This window comes from Palaemon carinicauda, chromosome 4, assembly GCF_036898095.1.
Source record: "Palaemon carinicauda isolate YSFRI2023 chromosome 4, ASM3689809v2, whole genome shotgun sequence".
Classification (NCBI taxonomy): domain Eukaryota; kingdom Metazoa; phylum Arthropoda; class Malacostraca; order Decapoda; family Palaemonidae; genus Palaemon; species Palaemon carinicauda.
This window is the reverse complement of record NC_090728.1, coordinates 62,695,049-62,718,204: the sequence shown is the minus strand read 5'-3', so window position 1 is coordinate 62,718,204 and position 23,156 is coordinate 62,695,049. Positions and strand designations below refer to the sequence as shown.

Below are 23,156 nucleotides of genomic sequence, written 5' to 3'. Positions count from 1 at the left end.
TAAAGGAAATGAGATAAAATTGATATCAGAATACGCCTTCGGTGGCCTTGAAGAAAGTCTCGAAGAACTGAATCTCATGAGCAATAAGTTGAAGCAGCTTCCGATCTCCGCTCTGAATCGTCTGAACAAACTCAGAACACTGAAGGTCACTTGGAACCGGATTTCTGATATTGTCAGTGATGGATATTCACAACTACCGGCCCTCGAAGTAGTGGATCTCAGTAGCAACCGTTTTGTTGAACTCACCAAAAATAGTTTGAAAACGATGCCAGAGCTCGTGTCGCTCTCTGTTTATATGAATGATATTACCAGCATTGCTTTCGATGCATTTTTTTACAATGATAAATTACAAACTCTGTACATAAGCCATAATGATATCATGCACCTTGCTCCAGAGACATTCACATTTACTCCATCGCTGAGAGTTGTAGATTTAGGAGACAACCATCTACATTCGATAAGTAATGGTTTGTTTTCCAATCTTACAGAGCTACAAGAAGTATTTTTAACAAATAATAACATATTGAAAATCACTAACAGTACATTTAGCAATTCACCAAAAGTGTCTGTATTGTATCTCCAGAATAATGAGATTCGTGACATCGAAAGTGGAGCTTTCCAGAGTTTGGAAATGCTGTTCAACCTTCAGTTAAGTTCTAACAACATTGCTGAAATCCCAGCATCCCTCTTCTCCACAACGAGGAGTCTAAACTCACTCAGTCTGGACAACAACCGCATTACTAATCTCAAAGATGGGACGTTTACCCAACTCGTTGAACTGCGAGAGCTCAGACTTCAAAATAACAAATTGACGAGAATTGAAACAGGAATATTCTCACCACTCTCAAACATGCTGGAACTGCATCTGCAGAATAATGAGATCGAATTTATTGGTAAGGAATCATTCTCCACCTTGGAAAATCTACAACATTTGAATTTAGAAAATAATAAACTTAGAGATTTTCCGGACTGTCTTAGTCGTTATCCGGCAAATCTCATCGCGCTTAAATTGTCAAGAAATGAAATCAAAGCTGTTCACATAGATGCATTCCGAGGACAAGACAAACTTGAGATCTTCTGGCTAAATCATAATAATATTTCAATAATAAAGGAGTCAATGCTCGGTGATTTAGGATCTATGAGGGAACTTTACTTAGAAAATAACCAGATCAAACACATTGAAGATAAATCTTTTAAAAGTATGCGGAAACTTCAACACCTGTCGCTCTCCAACAATAAACTGAAACATATCAATTCCTTGATCTTTGAAGAGCTATTTTCCTTGGAAAAGTTATACTTGGATAATAATTTGATTATGGATATCGAACCACAGTCTTTCCAAAAACTTATTAAGCTCCATGAGTTGAATCTTTCTAATAATCAAATCTACGTAATTAGACGGTATGTCTTTGAAGGGTCAATTCCTATAAGGACCCTTAACCTACAGGGATCAATGATAAGTGAGATTGATCATGACTCTTTTATGGACTTGGAAAAATTAGAAGAGCTTAATTTGAAAGGAAATATGCTTAGTACCTTGAAAAGAGTTTTCCTTAATGCGCGTAATGTAAAAATTCTTAATTTAGCGGGCAACAAATTTGAAAATATTGAAGAGGATGCTTTGTACAGTTTGCCAAACTTAGTCAGTTTAGATTTAAGTGACTGTAAACTTTCTAGTCTGCCAGCACATCTACTGGCTGAGGCCTCAGTGCTAAAAACAATTAATCTATCCAGAAATGTATTTAGAACTCTCACAGCTGCGCTCTTCCAAAAGATGTGGGGATTAAAAGACATCGATTTGTCATACAACAGTTTAACAAACCAAGTGTTTGCTACTTTAGCGGGCCTCACAAAACTAGAAACCTTAACACTAACAGGCAACCCACTTGCTGAACTGACAAGTGCTCTACAAGGTCTCACACGTCTTAGAGAACTGTACTTGTCTAATACATACCTGAGGGAAATGGATAACACAGTATTTTCTGGATTAAGATACTTGAAAACCTTAGATCTCTCAGAAAACAAGATCTCAGACTTTCCACCAGGTATTTTTGCCAACCTGAGAATAACAAAGCTAAACCTGGCGGATAACAGTTTCGAGCAAATTCCTAATGCAATGTTCCTAGACGAAATGACAGACCTAGTTTCTCTTAATATGTCTGGCAATCCCCTAAAAAGAGTTACTGGAAAGAGGGTAATCGGGAGTCCCACTCTAAATAAATTAGAGGAACTTGAAGCCACCAGAACTAACCTTACCGTGCTGTCAAGTTCTGATCTGCAACTGACCCCATCGCTGCGTTCCCTCAACCTAGCCCAGGCAGCCATTGGGAAGCTGTCCCCAGGGTGCTTCCGGAATCTCACGCAACTGACTCATCTAAACCTCGGATTTAATCACCTGGAGATTTTGCCCAGAGAACGGCTTCGAGGACTTCGATCTCTGACTCACCTTAATCTTACTGGGAATAATCTTAAAAAGCTGGACCAACTCCCGTCAGATTCTCATACAGTGAAGGTAAGTTTATTTATTTTTCAAATAGAGATATTTGCATGCATATTGTAATTTTTTTCTTTGTTCTTCCACGCATGCATATTTGTTTTATATTTCTGACATTCAAGACTGGAATAACTTAGCAAAATTATATTTCAGATATTCAAGACTGGAATAACTTAGCAAATAGACATTTCAGACATTCAAGCCGGGAATAACTTAGCAAAAAGATATCTCACACATTTAAGACTGGAATAATTTAGCAAAAAGATATTTCAAACATTCAGAAATAAAATAACTTAGCAAAAAGATATTTGTGACATTCAAGACTGGAATAACTTACCAAAAAGACATTTCAAACATTCAAGACTGGAATAGCTTAGCAAAAAGTTATCTCACACATTTAAGACTGGAATATCTTAGCAAAAAGATGTTTCACATCACACATTTAAGACTGGAATAACTTAGCAAAAAGATATCTCACACATATTAAACTGGAATAACTTAGCAAATTGATATCCTACAAATTTGAGGCTGGAATAACTTAGAAAAAAGATATTACACACATATATTACTGGAGTAACTCGGCAAAAAGGTATCTCACACATTCAAGACTAAAATAACTTAGCAAAAAGACATTTCAGATATTCAAGACGTGAATAACTTAGAAAAAAGATATCTCACACATTTAAGATGGAAGAATATAGAAAAAAGATATTTCAGACATTCAACACTGAAATAACTTATCAAAAAGATTTTCAGACATTCAAGACTGGAATAACTTAGCAAAAAGATATCTCACATATTTAGGACTGAAATAACTTGGCAAAAAGATATCTCACACATTTAAGACTGGAATAACTTAGCGAAAAGATATTTCACATCACACATTTAGGACTGGAATAACTTGTCAAAAAAGATATCTCACACATATTAGACTGGAATAACTTAGCAAAAAGATATCTTACACATTTGAGGCTGGAATAACTTAGAAAAAAGATATTACACACATATAAGACTGGAGTAACTTGGCAAAAAGATATCTCACATATTCGAGACTGGAATAACATATCAAAAAGATATATCACACATTCAGGAGTGGAATAACTTAGCAAAAAGATATTTGAGACATTCAAGACTGGGATAACTAAGAAAAAAGGTATCTCACATTTAAGACTGGAATAACTTAGCAAAAAGATATTTTAGACATTCAAGACTGTCATAACTTATCAAAAAGATAATTCAGGATTGATATAACATAGCAAAAAGACATCTCACACATTCAACACTGGAATAACTTAGTAAAAAGATATTCCAGACATACAAGACTGGAATAACTTAGCAAAAAGATATTCCAGACATACAAGACTGGAATAATTTTGCAAAAAGATATTTCAGACATTCAGGACTATAATAACTTATCAAAAAGATAATTCAGGACTGGTATAACTTAGCAAATAGATATCTCACACATTTAAGACAGGAATAATTTAGCAAAAAGTTATCTCACACTGGAATAACTTAGCAAAAAGATATCTCACACATATAAAACTGGAATAACATAGCAAAAAGATATTTCAGACATTTAAGACTGTCATAACTTAGCAAAAACATATCTCACAAATTTCAGACTGGAGTAACTCGGCAAAAAGATATCTCACATTTAAGACTGGAATAACTTAGCAAAAAGATATCTCACACATATAAAACTGGAATAACATAGCAAAAAGATATTTCAGACATTCAAGACTGGAATAACTTATCAAAAAGATATCTCACACATTTCAGACTGGAATAACATAGCAAAAAATAATCCGTGTTCTCATCTAGTAAAGGACAAGGGAATATCACCGCACCGTTAATTGGCCCAAACTGGCCCGTTTATTTCTAACACATGCATTCATACATTCCAGGATTTCTGTAGGTTCTCCTGCAATTGTTCGCTCCATCTGAGTTGGAATTGTTCTCCATATTAATTGAATGAATACAAATTGATTACAATTTCCAAGCAACGCTCGGAACACTGCAACTAGTAGCGGCTATAGTTTCAGAATTGGGACGGAATGCAAATGTTATGACCTTATTGCTAAAAATATGTAAACCGTCTTTCATAAATTGTATTTGAAAGTATGGCATTTATTTTATGGTTATTATCCATAATTTTCATAAACATTTTAGTTTAGCTCGAGAACTTTTAACAAATTTATTCGAAAGGAAAAAAAAGTTTGTTTTTTTTTCTTTTCCCACTTTCTAATGCTTACTCTTCTTCTACTGTTACGTTTGGTACTGGGTCAGGTGTTTCATTGGTTATATTAGCGAAGTTATTTCTTATATCACTCCATCAGTATGGTGGATTATATTTCCATTTTCATCCTTTAAAACAAACATCTGTTGGGCCCCTGTTCGGGAAAAAAAAGTTTGTTTTTTTTTCTTTTCCCACTTTCTAATGCTTACTCTTCTTCTACTGTTACGTTTGGTACTGGGTCAGGTGTTTCATTGGTTATATTAGCGAAGTTATTTCTTATATCACTCCATCAGTATTGTGGATTATATTTTCATTTTCATCTTTTAAAGCAAACATCTGTTGGGCCCCTGTTCGTTTTTTTCTTTTCATCAATTTGATGCTTCTTTCTTTCTTTAGTGCTTCCTCAATTTTGGTCTGATTGTGTTCATGAATATCTATGGTTTTTAGTTTATTTATTGCTTTGGATATTCATCTATTTATTCATTTATTAAATTGTATATTCATTTACATTTTAGTTTTTCTCGACAATTTCAAAAAAATTTATTGAAAAGCAAAGGAAAAGTTTCCATTGCAAATTGAAAGGAATGACACTTACAAATGTTGTGACCTTATTGTTAAAGATATGTAAACAATGTTACATGAATTATAATTGAAGGTAGGCATTTATTTTATGGTTACTAACTAAATGGATATTCAAATTTCTAAATAAATAACTAAATGAATAATGAATTAACTAAATAAATGAATAACTCAATAACGAAATATCTAACTAAATAAGTAAATTAGTATCCTATTTTTTTTCATATAGATTTTAGTGTATCTCGACAACTTTTAACAAATTTATTTGAAAGGAAGGAAGTTCTTGGAAAAATAGCTATTACAGATTAATTATTATTAAGAATATGTAAACAGTCTTACATAAATTATATTTGGAAGTAGGGCATTTATATATGGTTACTAAAAATATTTTTCACCTATATTTTTGTTTGTCTCTACAACTTCTAACAAATTCATTCGAAAGGAAAGAAGTTCTTAGAAAAATTTCCATTGCAAATTGAAATGAATTACAGTGATTTACATATGATTTGTATCTCCAAAATTTCCGCTTTAAATACGTTGATTAGCACCAGGTGGAAAAACTATACCACACATTTATCTTTTAGAAAGGCGATCATACTACACTCAGTTTGTCTCTACTTTTAACAAATTTAACGTAACAAACTTGAATAATTTTTTGCTAGAAGAGAAAAGGGGATGTAAACGATGGTAATATTATAAAAAAAAAAAAAAAAGCTGGATTTACAATACATAGTATAGTCAAAATTTTTTCGAGTAACTAATATCAGTATTTTTTTTTTTTTAATAGCCTGTCTAGTAATACCATCTTTTGGTAGAAGAAAAAACAAGATGTAAACAATGGTATAATTATAAAAAAAAAAAAAAAAAAAATAGCTGAATTTGCAATAGATGGTATAGTCATAATTTTTCAAGTAACTGATATCAGTGTATATATATATATATATATATATATATATATATATATATATATATATATGTATATATATATATATATATATATATATATATATATATATATATATATATATATATATATATATATATATATATATATATATATTTTTTTTAAATAGTCTGTCTAGTAATATCATTCATTAATCATTGGAACTTGAAATTTTTGTTGCTAGAAGTGAAAAAGAGATGTAAAGATTGATGAAATCCTAAAGAAAAACTAGAATAAATGGCTATATTGGCAATTGACGTTATTATTATTACTATCCAAGCTACAACCCGAGTTGGAAAAGCAAGATGCTATAAGTCCAAGGGCTCCAATAGGGAAAATAGCCCAGTGAGGAAAGGAAATAAGGAAATAAATAAATGATCAGATGAAATTAACAATATATCATTCTACAAACAGTATTTTTATTATTATTATTATCATCATTATCATTATTATTATTATTATTATTAATATTATAATTATTATTATCATTATTATTATTATTATTATTATTATTATTATTATTATTACTATTAGACAGGCTACAACCCTAGTTGGAAAAGCAAGATGCTATAAGCCCAAGGGCTCCAATAGGGAAAAATAGCCCAGTGAGGAAAGGAAATAAGGATATAAATAAATGATGAGATGAAATTAACAATGAATCATTCTACAAACAGTATTATTATTATCATTATTAATATTATTATTATTATTATTATTATTATTATTATTATTATTATTATTACTAGCCAAGCTAAAACCCTAGTTGGAAAAACAAGATGCTATAAGCCCAAGGGCTCCAATAGGGAAAAATAGCACAGTGAGGAAAGGAAATAAGGAAATAAATAGATGATGAGAACAAAATAACAATAAATCATTCTAAAAACAGTATTTTTATTATTATTATTATTATTATTATTATTATTATTATTATTATTATTATTATTGTTGTTATTATTATTAGACAGGCTACAATCCTAGTTGGAAAAGCAAGATACTGTAAGCCCAAAGGCTCCAATAGAGAAAAATAGTCCAGTGAGGAAAGGAAATAAGGAAATAAATAAGTGATGAGAAGAAATTAACAATATATCATTCTACAAACAGTATTTTTATTATTATTATTATTATTATTATTATTATTATTATTATTATTATTATTATTATTATTATTATTATTATTATTATTACTAGCTAAGCTACAACCCGAGTTGGAAAAGCAAGATGCTATAAGCCCAAGGGCTCCAATAGGAAAAAATAGCCCAGTGAGGAAAGGAAATAATGAAATAAATAAATGATGAGAACAAAATAACAATAAATCATTCTACAAACAGTATTTTTATTATCATTATTATTATTATTATTATTATTATTATTTTTATTATTATTATTATTATTATTATTATTATTAGCCAAGCTACAGCCCGAGTTGGAAAAACAAGATGCTATAAGCCCAAGGGCTCCAATAGGGAAAAATAGCACAGTGAGGAAAGGAAATAAGGAAATAAATAGATGATGAGAACAAAATAACAATAAATCATTCTAAAAACAGTATTTTTATTATTATTATTATTATTATTATTATTATTATTATTATTATTATTATTATTATTATTATTGTTGTTGTTATTATTATTAGACAGGCTACAATCCTAGTTGGAAAAGCAAGATACTGTAAGCCCAAAGGCTCCAATAGAGAAAAATAGTCCAGTGAGGAAAGGAAATAAGGAAATAAATAAGTGATGAGAAGAAATTAACAATATATCATTCTACAAACAGTATTTTTATTATTATTATTATTATTATTATTATTATTATTATTATTATTATTACTAGCTAAGCTACAACCCGAGTTGGAAAAGCAAGATGCTATAAGCCCAAGGGCTCCAATAGGAAAAAATAGCCCAGTGAGGAAAGGAAATAATGAAATAAATAAATGATGAGAACAAAATAACAATAAATCATTCTACAAACAGTATTTTTATTATCATTATTATTATTATTATTATTATTATTATTTTTATTATTATTATTATTATTATTATTATTATTATTAGCCAAGCTACAGCCCGAGTTGGAAAAGCAAGATGCTATAAGCCCAAGGGCTCCAATAATGAAAAATAGCCCAGCGAGGAAAGGAAATAAGGAGATAAATAGATGATGAGAACAAAATAACAATAAATCATTCTACAAACAGTATTTTTATTATTATTATCATTATTATTATTATTATTATTATTATTATTATTGTTATTATTATTATTATTATTATTACTAGCCAAGCTAAAACCCTAGTTGGAAAAGCAAGATGCTATAAGCCCAAGGGCTCCAACAGGGAAAAATAGCCCAGTGAGGAAAGGAAATAAGGAAATAAATAAGTGATGAGAAGAAATTAACAATATATCATTCTAAAATCAGTAACAACGTCAAAATAGATATGTCATATATACACTATTAATTTGTCATAATTTAAGATTACAGCACAGAAGTGTATGACCTCGTACATCCCGTGGAACTAAAAATTTTTGTTGCTAGAAATGAAAAGACATGTAAACATTGCTAAACTATTAAAGAAAAACTAGAATAGATAGACACATTGGCAATGGAAGTATACACTGTTAAAAATTGGCAGTTTTTTACCGTTTTAAAAACGGATATATTGACGTAAAGGAGTGAGATTACTGCCACCAACACGTAAAAGATAATAACAAAGTATGGTAAAATTACGGTCACCCATATTTTACTGAAATACGTATGAGGACAGTTTATTTTAAAGGATAATTTCCGATTAAAATTACGTCTTTTTTTTTTTTTTTTTTTTTTTTTTTTTTTTTTTTACAGTGTAACTAACATCAGTATATTTTTATGGAAAATTTCAGATTAAAATTACAGTTTTTTACGGTTATTTCATATAAGTGTAACTAGCATCAATATATTTTAACGGAGAATTTCCGATTAAAATTACAGTTATTTTAACATTGTATCTAACATCAACATATTTTTACGGAGAATTTCCAATTTAAATTACGGTATTTTTCTTCTTTATTAGATAGTATAACTAACATCAATATAATTTTACCGAGAATTTTCGATTATTATTATTATTATTATTATTATTATTATTATTATTATTATCATTATTATTATTATTATTTTTTTTTTTTGTAGCAGTTTAAAATTGACACCTGACCTCGTACACCCTCAGGTCATAGACGCCTCCGCCAACATGCTGACGGACCTGGAGGAGACGACCCTGCGACACGGCACGGGCGTGGAGAGACTCCTGCTGCATTCCAACTGGATCGCCAACATCCACCCTCGCTCCTTCACGCCCCTCGGCAGCCTGCGGTATCTCGATCTCTCCAACAACAACCTCGAGGCCCTTCACACGGTGGCTCTCGAGCCCGTTGAAAGGACTCTCAAGGGCCTGAAGCTCGGAGGGAATCCTTGGAACTGCGGCTGTGAGGTCAGCGAGTTGTGGTCGTGGCTGCAGGATCATCTGTCCTACGTGGAGGATCCCGACGCCTTATCCTGCGATCTGCCGAAGGTAAAAGGGAGACTTGAAATGGTCAAGGGCATGTGGGACATTAGGGAAAATATCCTTCTTATCTGTATTATCTATATTATATAAGCTACAATCCTAGTTGGGAAATTAGGATGCTATAAGCCCAAGGGCTCCAGCATAGAAAAATATCTCAGTGAGGAAAGGATATAAGGAAATAAATAGACTAGAAAAATGTAATGAACAATTAAAATGATATGTTTTAAGAACACTAACTTTATTATTATTATTATTACTATTATTATTATTATTATTATTATTATTATTATTATTATTGCTTAAGCTACAACCCTAGTTGGAAAAGCAGCATGCTATAAACCCAAGGGCTTCAAGAGGGAAAAAAGGCCCAGTGAGGGAAGGAAATAAGGAAATAAGGAAATAAATAAACTACAAGACATGTAATAAACAATTGAAATATCATATTTTAAGAACAGTAACGACACTAAAATAGATTTTTCAAAGACTAAAAAAAAAGACTTATGTTAGCCTGTTCAACATAAGATATTCGGTGCAAGTTTGAACGTTTGACGTTCTCATTGTCAGTCACTGTTCAAAATAAAATATTCGGTGCAAGTTTGAACGTCTGACGTTCTCATTGTCAGTGATTTTAGGATGATTGACAAGGAATGACGTTACTTTGGTTGGATCGATAGTATTCATATATGCCACTAAAGTTTAAAACGTAAGGCCTTGAAGTTCTCTCTGTTTATTATAACATAAACTTTAAAACCTGAAGCTTCGAGGCTCTCTGTTTATTATAACATCATAGTTATGCATTCATTAACTTCTTGAAATAACTCTAATTGTATTGCATTTCTGTTTATCATTAATTCTCATTGAATAATATAAATCTATGAGTTGTTAGCTCGATAATATTCACATATGCTACTTAAGTTTAAAACCTGGGGCCTCGAAGCTCTCTCTGTTTATTATAACATTATACTTATGCATTCATTAATTTCTTTAAATAACTCTAATTGTATTGCATTTCCGTTTATCATTAATTCTAATTAAACAATATCAATCTATGAGCTTTTAATCAATTTTATTTCATCAAAGCTAGTAATGCAGCTCATATTTATTTTTTCTAGTGAAATTACTACGTAAAGTACCCTATTTTTTATGTTCACGAAAGAAAATGTTGTTCATAATAACTTAAATAAAATTAATCTATGAGTTTTTCCATAAAATTTTTCATCGTATATGGAAATGATTTCATATTTATTATAAGTTTAATTATAATGATAAAGTACTTTTTTTATTAATTAAGTTTTTCATAAGCAGTAATTTGTGATATATATATATATATATATATATATATATATATATATATATATATATATATATATGTATATATATACATATATATATACATATATATATATATATATATATATATATATATATATATATATATATATATATATATATATATATATATATATACACTTACACATACACACACATATATATATATATATATATATATATATATATATATATATATATATATATTTATATATATTAATACATATATATTAATACATATGATTTTACTGATACAAATGACTTACGTTCACTGTTTAATGTAGAATATATAATGCTCTCTAGTTATTCTTTTTTTTATCTTTTATTATGAAATACACATTTATAATCTAACAGTTTTTAACATATATACACCATAGTATATTTATATAAATAACGATTAACTTTGCTTATATGTGATTATTAGAGCATAGTTCTTCGCAATAACGTTAAATATATAGATATATGAAAAATTATATATATTATTCACTTGGCATTATTCTATCTTTAAGCGACCTCCTTCTATCCCCAAAAGTTATCCTCCCAATAATATAACAAACTCATTTATCAGCGAGAAGAACCAAACATCCTACGCTCAACTCTTTTCCGAAACTGCGCATCCATCAAGTCTTTCTAACTAAAACTCATTATTTTTTTTTTTCTATTCCAGACTTTATTAGGACATCCATTTCTGGAACTCTCCTCCTCGGCATTTTGTCCCCAGCCCCTTATCCTTCGACTGGCGATTCAGGATATCCAGAGCCAGTCCTTATTGGTATCCTGGCAGGCCACCAATTCCTCTGACATTAACGGGTTTAAGGTAAGATTTAAACTGGTGAGATAGACTGATTTCATGTGAATAGGGAAAGAAATCTTGAATTTAGATACATGTATTTAGGTTGGAAGAAACTCTTTTTAGAGTTAGAAGTGGAAACTATATAGATTATATCTGCCCAGTTTGTGTTATAATGGCTATACTATAAACTTTAATTTAAATACGCATACTTAGTTAAAAGAAATTCCTTTTAGAGTGAGATGTAGAAACTATACAGATTATATCTGCCCAGTTTATGTTATAATAACTATGCTATAATATTTAATACAAATACTTATACTTGATTGAAAGAAATTCCTTTTAGCGTCAGAAGTAGAAACTATATAGATTATATCTGCCCAGTTTGTGTTATGATAACTATACTATAATCTTTAATTTAAATACTTATACTTGGTTGAAAGAAATTCCTTTCAGCGTTAGAAGGAGAAACTATACACATGATATATGTCCAGGTTGTATTATTTATAATTATAATACGCATACTTAGTTGGAAAGATATTATTTTTAGCGTCAGAAGTAGAAACTATACTTTAATATTTAATTCAAATATTTATACTTGATTAGAAAGATATTCCTTTAAGCGTTAGAAGTAGAAACTATACATATAATACCTGTCCGGGTTGTGTTATAATCTTTAATTCATTTACGCATATTTAACTGGAAAGAAAATTCTTTCAGCATTAGATGTAGAACAATACTTTAATCTTTAAATCAAATACTTATCACTTGATTAGAAAGATATTCCTTTTAGCGTTAGAAGTAGAAACTATACAGATGATACATGTCCAGGTTGTGTTATAATCTTTAATTCAAATATGCATACTTGGAAATATATTCCTTTCAACATCAGAATAAACTATACAGATGATACATGTCCAGGTTGTGTTGTAATCTTTAATTCAAATATGCTTACTTTGAAATATATTCCTTTTAGCGTATGAAAAAGAATCTATTCAGATGATACATGTCCAGGTTGTGTTATAATCTTTAATTCAAATATGCATACTTTGAAATATATTCCTTTTAGCGTCAGAAGTAGAAACTATACAGATGATACATGTCCAGGTTGTGTCATAACCTTTAATTCTAATATGCTTACTTTGAAATATATTCCTTTTAGCGTCAGAAGTAGAAACTCTACAGATGATACATGTGCAGGTTGTGTCATAACCTTTAATTCAAATATGCTTACTTTGAAATATATTCCTTTTAGCGTCAGAAGTAGAAACTCTACAGATGATACATGTGCAGGTTGTGTTATAATCTTTAATTCAAATATGCTTACTTTGAAATATATTCCTTTTAGCATCATAAGTAGAAATTATACAGATAATACATGTCCAGGTTGTGTTGTAATCTTTAATTCAAATACTCATAATTTGTTGGAAAGAAACTCATTTCAGCGTCAGAAGTAGAAACTATAATATAATATCTAATTCAAATACTTAAACTCGGGATGATTGATTGATTGATTATGAGTTATCTGTCAATCAATCAATCAATCAACCCAAGTTTAAGTATTTGAATTAAATATTATATTCAAATGCTTAAAGAAACTCCTTTCAGCTTCAGAAGTAGAAACTATACTATAATTTTTAATTCAAATACGCATACTTGGTTGAAAAAAAAATATTTTAGCGTCACAAGTAGAAAATATACTTTAAATTTTATTTTAAACACTTGGCTTGAAAGAAACTCATTTTAGCGTCAGAAGTAGAAACAGAGATAAGCCCAGTTTGTGTTAAAATCTCCGTCTGTCTGTCTGTCTGTCTTACTGAGTCTTGTATGATACCTGTCCAGCTTTCGTTATAATCTCCGTCTGTCTTCTTGTGTATGAGAAAAAGTAGTGATTCTATTTTGGGAATTTCGACTTCAGCCTGTGTAAACAAGAAAGTCCCGCAAACACCAAAAACTATTTATGAAATAACCGAAGAAAACGCAGCATTAAGTTCGAGTTATTTCGAGAGAAAATCGCCACGCTTAAAAAACTTATGATTTATGATGGATAAAGTCCACGGACATTTTCAAGGCCCTGCTGAAATCGAAGGAAGGAAAAATCCTTGATTTATCGGGATTCTCATCATTCCAGGATTTCCCCTGGAGTCATTCCAGATTTCTTACCGTCCAATTCTTCGACGACACGCCCGAGGTCCTCTCTCTTCTTCCAAAACATTTCTCTTAAGAGCTGTCCTGCGAATGGTGGAGGGCCGAGGAGTGGCTGAGGTTCTCCTGGATACCGCTGAGGGCCATGAAGGTGTAGTGAAATTGCGCACATAAACTTCTGTTTTCGAGAAGTGACATTTTTTACTTGTTTGGCCTTTTGTTGCTGAAGGTCCTTCGAGCGGATGCGACGTGTCCCCTGGGGGGAACTTTCCGTTTGATTTTTACCTGTTGATTTTTTTTTTACCTGCCTGCAGATGTCATGGCGAAGTTTACCAGGTTCAGGTTCTGGGGTGAGGCATAGCCTTTACAACGGTACCAGAGATTTCTGCTTTTCTTGTTGTTATTGATGTTACTGTTAAAGTAGCAGTAGTTAGGCCAGAGCGTCCGACAAGTACCCCAAGCTAAAAAAGGACTTATAGAAGTAATAAAACTATAAAAGAGCTTGCAATTGTTATTGGTGTTGCTGTAAGAATAGCAGTAGTAGTATCCCAAGGGGTAAAAGAGTTAGGCCAGAGCCTCTGACAGCTACCAGAAAAATCTCAACACGTTAGATCTGCCTTTTAACACCAGGTACGCCAAGCTAAAAAAGGACTTTAGAGAAGTAATAAAACTAGAAAAGAGCTTACAATTGTTATTGGTGTTACTATAAGAACACCAGTAGTAGTTTTCTAAGGGAGAAAAGAGTTAGTCCAGAACGTCTGACAGTTACCAGGAAAATCTCAACACGTTAATTCTGTCTTTTAACGCCTGGTACCCCAAGCTGAAAAAGGGACTTCAGAGAACTAGTAAAAGTAGAAACAAGATTACAATTATTATTGGTGCTACTGTTAGAGCAGCAGCAGTAGTATCCCTAGGGGGAAAAGAGTTAAGCCAGTGTCCGAAAATTACCGGGAAAATCTCAACACATTAGAGTTGTCTTTTAACGCCAGGTACCTAGAGCTAAAAAAAGGACTATAGAGAACTAATAAAACTAGAAAAGAGCTTACAATTGTTATGGTCGTTACTGTTAGAGCAGCAGTCGTAGAATCCCAGTGGGGGGTGGGGTGGGGGGGGGGGAGTTAGGTCAGAACGTATGATAGTTAAATCTGTTTTTTTAACAGCAGGTAGCCCAAGCTGATAAAGGACTTTAGAGAACTAATAAAACTAGAAAAGAGCTTACAATGGTTATGGGTGTTAATGTTAGAACAGCAGCAGCAGCAGCAGCAGCAGCAGCAGCAGCAGCAGCAGCAGCAGCAGTAAGTAGTAGTAGTAGTAGTAGCAGTAGTAGTAGTAGTAGTAGTAGTGGGTAGTAGTAGTATCCCAAGAAAAAAAGACGGTTACCAAAAAAATCTCAACACGTTAGATCTGCCTTTTAACGCCAGGTTCCCCAAGCTGAAAAAAGGACTTTAGAGAACTAATACAACAATAAAAGAGCTTGTGAATTTACAAAAAGTAAAGTAACAATAATATATGATCAGAAAAGTTTCAGAAGCCGGTAGGATGATAGTATTTACTTATTATATAATTGTTCTTGGTGATCTGTTATTTTAATTCCTTATAAGTTTAAACACAAAATAATTCATTATTATTATTATATTATTATTATTATTATTATTATTATTATTATTATTTATTATTATTATTATTATTATTATTATTGTTAGCCAAGCTACAGCCCTAGTCGGAAAAGCAGAATACTATAAGCTCAAGGGCTCCAATAGGGAATAATAGCCCAATGAGGAAAGGAAAAGAGAAAATAAATAAGCTATAAGAGAATCAATGAACAACTAAAATAAAGAAAATAACAGAGAGAGAGAGAGAGAGAGAGAGAGAGAGAGAGAGGAGAGAGAGAGAGAGGAGGAGAGAGAGGAGAGAGAGAGAGAGAGGAGAGAGAGAAGGTTCGAATTTTAAATCGTTTTCATTCGTATGGAAATTTCATAATGGAAATTAGGAAGAGAAAGAATGCTATTACAAAGATTTAGTATTTCATTAATGATTAATATCTCTAGAGAAAGTAATTTAGAAGTTACGAGAATGAAGAAGAGTTAGTGTAGCAACCTATTCAGAAAAGATATATACTTATCTTACTATAAACTATTTCTTTCTATAATATCTTTTCTCACAAGATAAGTTACCTTGATTATTACGATAAATAAATATTGGTTTAGATTTGTAAACATCTCTAATATATGATAATATAGAGCGTACATGTCATATATATATATATATATATATATATATATATATATATATATATATATATATATATATATATATATATATATATATATGTATGTATATATATATGTACATATATAAAATATAATATATATATTTATATATACATATAATACACACACACACACACACACACACACACACATATATATATATATATATTATATATATATATATATACAGTATACGTATATATATAAATATATACAATATATATATATATATATATATATATATATATATATATATATATATATATATATATATATATATATATACATATGTATATATATATATATATATATATATATATATATATATATATATTTATATATATATATATATATATATATATATATATATATATATATATATATAGAGAGAGAGAGAGAGAGAGAGAGAGAGAGAGAGGAGAGAGAGAGAGAGAGAGAGAGAGAGAGAGAGAGAGAGAGAGAGAGAGAGATAAATATCTGTATGTGGATGAAAATCAATACAATATCGTGCTCAAATATAAATAAATTTCTATCTCATACTAGGATCGAACTGTAGCCCCTTCAAATGAAAGGCAAGGTCGCTTCCAACCATGCCACTAGAGGCTCAAAAGAAGTCGAAACTATACTATAATCTTCAATTCCATTGCAGTGAGCAGTTTAGTTTCGACTACTTTTGAGCTTCTGGTGACATGGTTGGAAGCGACCTGGCCTTTCATTTGAAGGGGCTAGGGTTCGATCCTAGTACATGCTAGAAATTTATTTTTATATGTGTATATATTTCTTATTTGTTTTGTTTCGTTAAGCCATATTGCCAAACGTATGATTAGTCGGTCTCTACCCGTCCCTCTGGTAGGGAGGAGAGGGAGTAGGTGCATAGTAATTAAGAAAGGGGGAGGGGGTGAGAAGTGTTGAATCTATGCGTGTGTTAGTGTATGTGTGCATATGTATATAAATATTTATCCGTCACTTTTGACAAGTCGTATACACTAGTTATAATATAATAAAAAATAAGCATCTTTTATGAACATTGTATTATAATAGGAACTAAACATCTAACAGAAATATTGTAATATAATTACGAAAGAAACATCTTACCAATAATTGAGTCGTTCGATGTCCATCTCAAAAAAAAACAAAAAAAACAAAAAAACTGATAGTTTAATGAATTTTGATGATATAAAGGGAGATCTGAAATGATATATTACTCTTTTAAGAATGCTTTATGATCTCATCCCTTCATCTCATAAATAAATTATTAGAAAAAAATTAAAAATTATTTTTTTTTCGAAGTATTGAATCAGATGAAAGAGGACAAAGGGAACTCGATACTGAGGGACAAGTGTAATGCACATCTGTTGCAAAAGTGGTCAATTGGACTTGATACATTTTTTCAGGGTAGAAAATTACTCGACCAAAGAGAGACAGAGAGAGAGAGAGAGAGAGAGAGAGAGAGAGAGAGAGAGAGAGAGAGAGAGAGAGAGAGAGAGAGAGAGATTGTATATACAGGATTCCATAGGATATATATATATATATATATATATATATATATATATATATATATATATATATATATATACTGTATACTTATATATATATATATATATATATATATATATATATATATATATATATATTTATATATATATATATATATATATACATATATATATATATATATATATATGTATATATATATATATATATATATATATATATATATATATATATATATATATATATATATATATATAGAGAGAGAGAGAGAGAGAGAGAGAGAGAGAGGAGAGAGAGAGAGAGAGAGAGAGAGATTGTATTAACAGAATTCCATAGGATATATATATATATATAATATATATATATATATATATATATATATAGAGAGAGAGAGAGAGAGAGAGAGAGAGGAGAGAGTAGAGAGAGAGAGAGAGGACACTAAAGCTGATGGGCTTATGTTATAATTTTGAATAATTCTTATATCGAAATATATTTTCGAAATTATGTTCGTATTCGATGTAGCATTCTTGAATGTATCAGGAAAGTACACTTGTTTTGGTAAAAAAAAAAAAAAACCACTAATAATTAACCTACGATTAGAATTACAGCCAGGAAGCTGTTCCCAAACAAACAGAAACATACACAAACAAACACACAAGTAAGAGGTAAAACATAACCTCCTTCCAACTTCGTTGGCGAAGGTAATGCTAATAATACCAATAATTAAAATTATTTTCTTGTGAATATCTTATTTGCTATCAAGATTTATCGAGAAAAGATTTTACTCATCTGAAATACCAGTTAGTCGACCAGAGAGAGAGAGAGAGAGAGAGAGAGAGAGAGAGAGAGAGAGAGTTTTGGTGTCTGAATAAATAAGGGTTAATTCAATTTTTGCTGTAATGTTATCTGCTTATTTGTGAAACAGGTAAAGATAATAACAAATCTATTACGTGAACTGAATTTAGAGAGAGAGAGAGAGAGAGAGAGAGAGAGAGAGAGAGAGAGAGAGAGAGTGTTTTGGTGTCTAAATAAATAAGGGTTAATTCAATTTTTGCTGTAATGTTATCTGCTTACTTGTGAAACAGGTAAAGATAATAGCAAATCTATTACGCAAACGGAATTTAGAGAGAGAGAGAGAGAGAGAGAGAGAGAGAGAGAGAGAGAGAGAGGAGAGTGACGGATGGTCATTAAAGCTGGGAAGACTCCTTATCATTAATCTTCCCATTAATTTATGAATCATTAATCATTGCTAATGGTTAGCAACAACTTTTTGATGATTTTTTTTTGTATGCCAGGTGTGGGGTTCCTCTAGTTATCTTAGAGAACTGCTCTTGCTACTGTCATTCCCTCCGCCAATGAAGTTAGAAGGAGGTTATGTTTTAACCCCTGCTTGTGTGTTTGTGTTTGTTTGTGTGTGTGTGTATGTTTGTGAAAATCTTCCTGACTACAATTTCAATCGTAGAATAATGAAACTTGTAGGGAATAACTGTTATGTAAAAAAAAACTGGAAATAGTTAAATATTGAAAGGGCAAGGACAAAGGTCAAGGTCAGAAGTCAAGGTCACGGTTAAGAAAACTGTTCAATTAACGTGGTCAGCCATAATTTGTGAACAGCTTCCCGGATACAATTTTAATCGCAGAGTAATGAAATTTGCAGGGATTAACTCTTATGTAAAAAGGCTGGAAATAATATATTTTTTGAAGGTCAAGGTCAAAGGTCAAGGTCACGGTCAAGCAAAATACCAAATTACCATAATCATCCAAATTTTGTTAACAGCTTCCTGGCTACAATTTTAATCGTAGAGTAATGAAACTTGCAGGAATTAACCGTTTGTGAAAAGCTGGAAATTATTAAATTTTGGAAGGTCAAGGTCAAAGGTCAAGGACATGGTCATGCAAAATGCCCAATTTACGTAATCAGACAATTTGTGAACAGGTTTCTGGCTACAATTTTAATCGTAGAGTAATGAAACTTGCAGGGATTAACTGTTATGTAAAAAGACTGGAAATTATTTAATTTGGAAGGTCAAGGTCATTACCTCCGCCAATGAAGTTTTAAGGAAGTTATGTTTTAGCCCCTGTTTGAATGTTTGTGTTTATGTTTGTGTTTGTGTTTGTCTGTGTGTTTGTTTGTGAACAGCTTCCTAGCTACAATTTCAATCGTAGACTAATGAAACTAGCAGGGATTAACTATTATGTAAAAATCTGGAAATGATTAAATTTAGGAAGGTCAAGGTCAGGTCATGGCCATGGTCAAGCAAAATGCCAAACTACCGTAATCGTCTAGATTTTGTGAACAGCTTCCTGGCTACAATTTTAATCGTGGAGTAATGAAACTTACAGGGATTAACTGTTATGTAAAAAAGATGGAAATGATTAAATTTGGAAGGTCAAGGTCAAAGGTCAAGAAGGCCACGGTCGAGCAAACTGTCTAATTCATGTAAACACCCATCAGTTTAGACATCTAGCAAAAGTTACACCTAATGATAACTACTTTTCATTTGGACAGGTGTACCAGCAAAAGTTACAGCTAATAATAACTACCTTTCATATGGAAAGGGGTGCCAGCAAAAGTTACACCTATTAATTACTTCCTTTCATTTGAACAGGTGTAGCAGCATAAGTTACACCTAATAATAACTACCTTTAATCCGGACAGGTGTACCAGCAAAAGTTACACCTGATAATAACTACCTTTCTTCTGGACAGGTGTACCAGCAAAAGTTTCAACTTATTATAACTACTTTTCATTTGGACAGGTGTACCAGCAAAAGTTACAGCTAATAATAACTATCTTTCATCTGGACAGGGGTGACAGCAAAAGTTACACCTATTAATTACTACCTTTCATTTGAACAGGTGTACCCGCATAAATTACACCTAATAATAACTACCTTTCTTCTGGACAGGTGTACCAGCAAAAGATCTAGTTAATAATAACTATCTTTCTTTTGGACAGGTGTACCAGCAAAAGTTACACCAAATAATAATTACCTTTCTTCTGGACAGGTGTACCAGCAAAAGATTTAGCTAATAATAACTATCTTTCTTCTGGACCGTTGTACCAGCAAAAGTTACATCCAATAATAATTACCTTTCTTCTGGACAGGTGTACCAGCAAAAGTTATACCAAATAATGATTACCTTTCTTCTGGACAGGTGTACCAGCAAAAGTTCCAACTAATAATAACTACCTGTATATTTCATCTAGACAGGTGTACCAGCAAAAGTTACACCTAATCATAAATACTGTTCTCTTGGACAGGTGTATCAGTAAAAGTTACACCTAATGATAATAACCTTTCTTATGAACAGGTGTACCAGCAAAATCTCCAATTAATATAATTACCTTTCTTCTGGACAGGTGTCATTCCAAATGTCAGCCAGGGACGGTCGTGTCTTAGGGCCTCTCAAGACACGAACCTTGCAGTCCCCTTCAAGGAACTACCAGCTAGAAGGCCTTATGCCCGATACCAATTACCTCATCTGTGTGCAAGGACTTCCGACAGCTCTTAGACCAATTAGCAGGGCTCGACCTCACACCCAGGAAGAAGCTGCTGTTGTCTTACAAAGACCACAGGTTAGTTGAAAATTGGCATTTCATTTTTTTTAAGGAGGGGTCATTGTTATTAAAACAACGAATCTATCTAGATTCATAATGCCTATTGTTTTTTATCTATTATTTTTCTAGGGGGTTGCTATTGTTAATAAAACAACGAATCTATCTAAATTCATAATGACTATTGTTTTTTATCTATTATTTTTTTTAGGGGGTTGCTATTGTTAATAAAACATCAAATCTATCTAAACTTATAATATCTATTGTTTTTTATCTATTATTTTTTTAGGGAGGTGTTATTGTTATTAAAACAACGAATCTATCTAAATTCATAATGCCTATTGTTTTTTATCTATTATTTTTTAGGGGTTGTTATTGTTAATAGAACAACGAATCTATCTAAATTCATAATACTGTGTGTATGTGTTTATGTGTAGGCTATACACATGTAAAGGGATATTCCTCTGTGTATGCACTGCCGTTATTCACCAATGAAAACCCCCAATCGTTCACAGAAAATAAATCCAACTCATGATTTACAATATAATCCTTCTTCCTATTCATCCATGAAATCATATGGACGCACCAACTTGCATTTTTTTTAAATGTATTTTTTTTTTTCATAAAACAATGGAGTAAAGACGTAGATATTGTTAATTTGCTTTTGTATTGCCTTGCATAGGTAATTGAAGGTCTCATACTGAACCTTATACGACAGTGACTCCCATTTTGAGTTATATGATGAATTAATTATTAATCAAACAGTATTTTTGCTATTGAATAGTATGCATACAAAAGACATATATATTAATAGAAAGTATTTAAAGAATATGAAGTGTTAAAATAACAGTTTTTTTTTTTAATTTGGTGAGTTTTTACCAATAAAGAAAATCCCATAAATAGTTTTATTCGATTTTTATTTTGCTTCCTGTGCCGATTTTCGCTAGACCAGTAATCTACTCGAAATATAAATTAATGTTCTATAAGTGTTTCTACGAGCTTAGTTTCATATATCTTCGACTTTGCACTGATTTTAGACTTCTTTTTAAGATTGGCCCCTCCCCCCCAAAAAAAACTAAGCGTTTCTTCCTTTCTCTTCAACATGCATTGATTTTAGACATCTTTGTACGATTTGCCAAAAAACTAAGCGTTTCTTCCTTTCTCTTCAACATGCATTGATTTTAGACATCTTTGTACGATTTGCCAAAAAACTAAGCGTTTCTTCCTTTCTCTTCAACATGCATTGATTTTAGACATCTTTGTACGATTTGCCAAAAAACTAAGCGTTTCCTTTTTCTTTTCAACATCTACAGCAGGACCTAGACACCAAATGCACTCGGGGCAGGACGCTGGAACAGCTTCAAACCCAAACGGTCCTAGACAACCGCCTGGCAGTCATCATCGGCGTCAGTCTGGGCATCATCATCGTGGCACTGGTCGTTGGTGTCGTCTGCTGCTGCCAACTCTGTAAGAAGAAGAGAGAACCGGTGAAGCCTGACGCGCCAGGCACCCAAGACTACCTCAGTTACCGCCACTTTTCCATTCCTGGAAACGAAGCTAATTCTTACGAGGGCTATACAGCGTGTTGAGGGTGAATACTGGAACGAGTAGATAGAATGTATATAGGCCTCGAGAGGTTGAATACTGGAACAAGTAAATAGAATACATATAAGCCTCGAGAGGTTGAATACTGGAACAAGTAAATTTCTGGAACAAGCAAATTACTGGAAAAGGCAAATTGTTGGAACAAGTAAATAGAATGTATATAGGCCTCGAGAG

At 31.5% G+C, this 23,156-nt stretch overlaps 1 protein-coding gene across 1 annotated transcript in view; it reads left to right on the top strand.

The window, feature by feature from the left end:
• Positions 1–23,120, top strand: part of LOC137639980 (protein artichoke-like) — a 23,671-nt gene extending 551 nt beyond the window's left edge. Inside the window, exons 1-5 of the mRNA XM_068372317.1 lie at positions 1–2,512; positions 9,455–9,796; positions 11,787–11,936; positions 21,183–21,398; positions 22,691–23,120. The exon at positions 1–2,512 is cut by the window's left edge and continues 551 nt beyond it. Coding sequence (XP_068228418.1) covers positions 1–2,512; positions 9,455–9,796; positions 11,787–11,936; positions 21,183–21,398; positions 22,691–22,966 — 3,496 coding nt within the window. The 3' untranslated portion in view covers positions 22,967–23,120. The remainder of the gene's footprint in view (positions 2,513–9,454; positions 9,797–11,786; positions 11,937–21,182; positions 21,399–22,690) is intronic.
• The last annotated feature ends 36 nt before the right edge of the window (positions 23,121–23,156 follow it).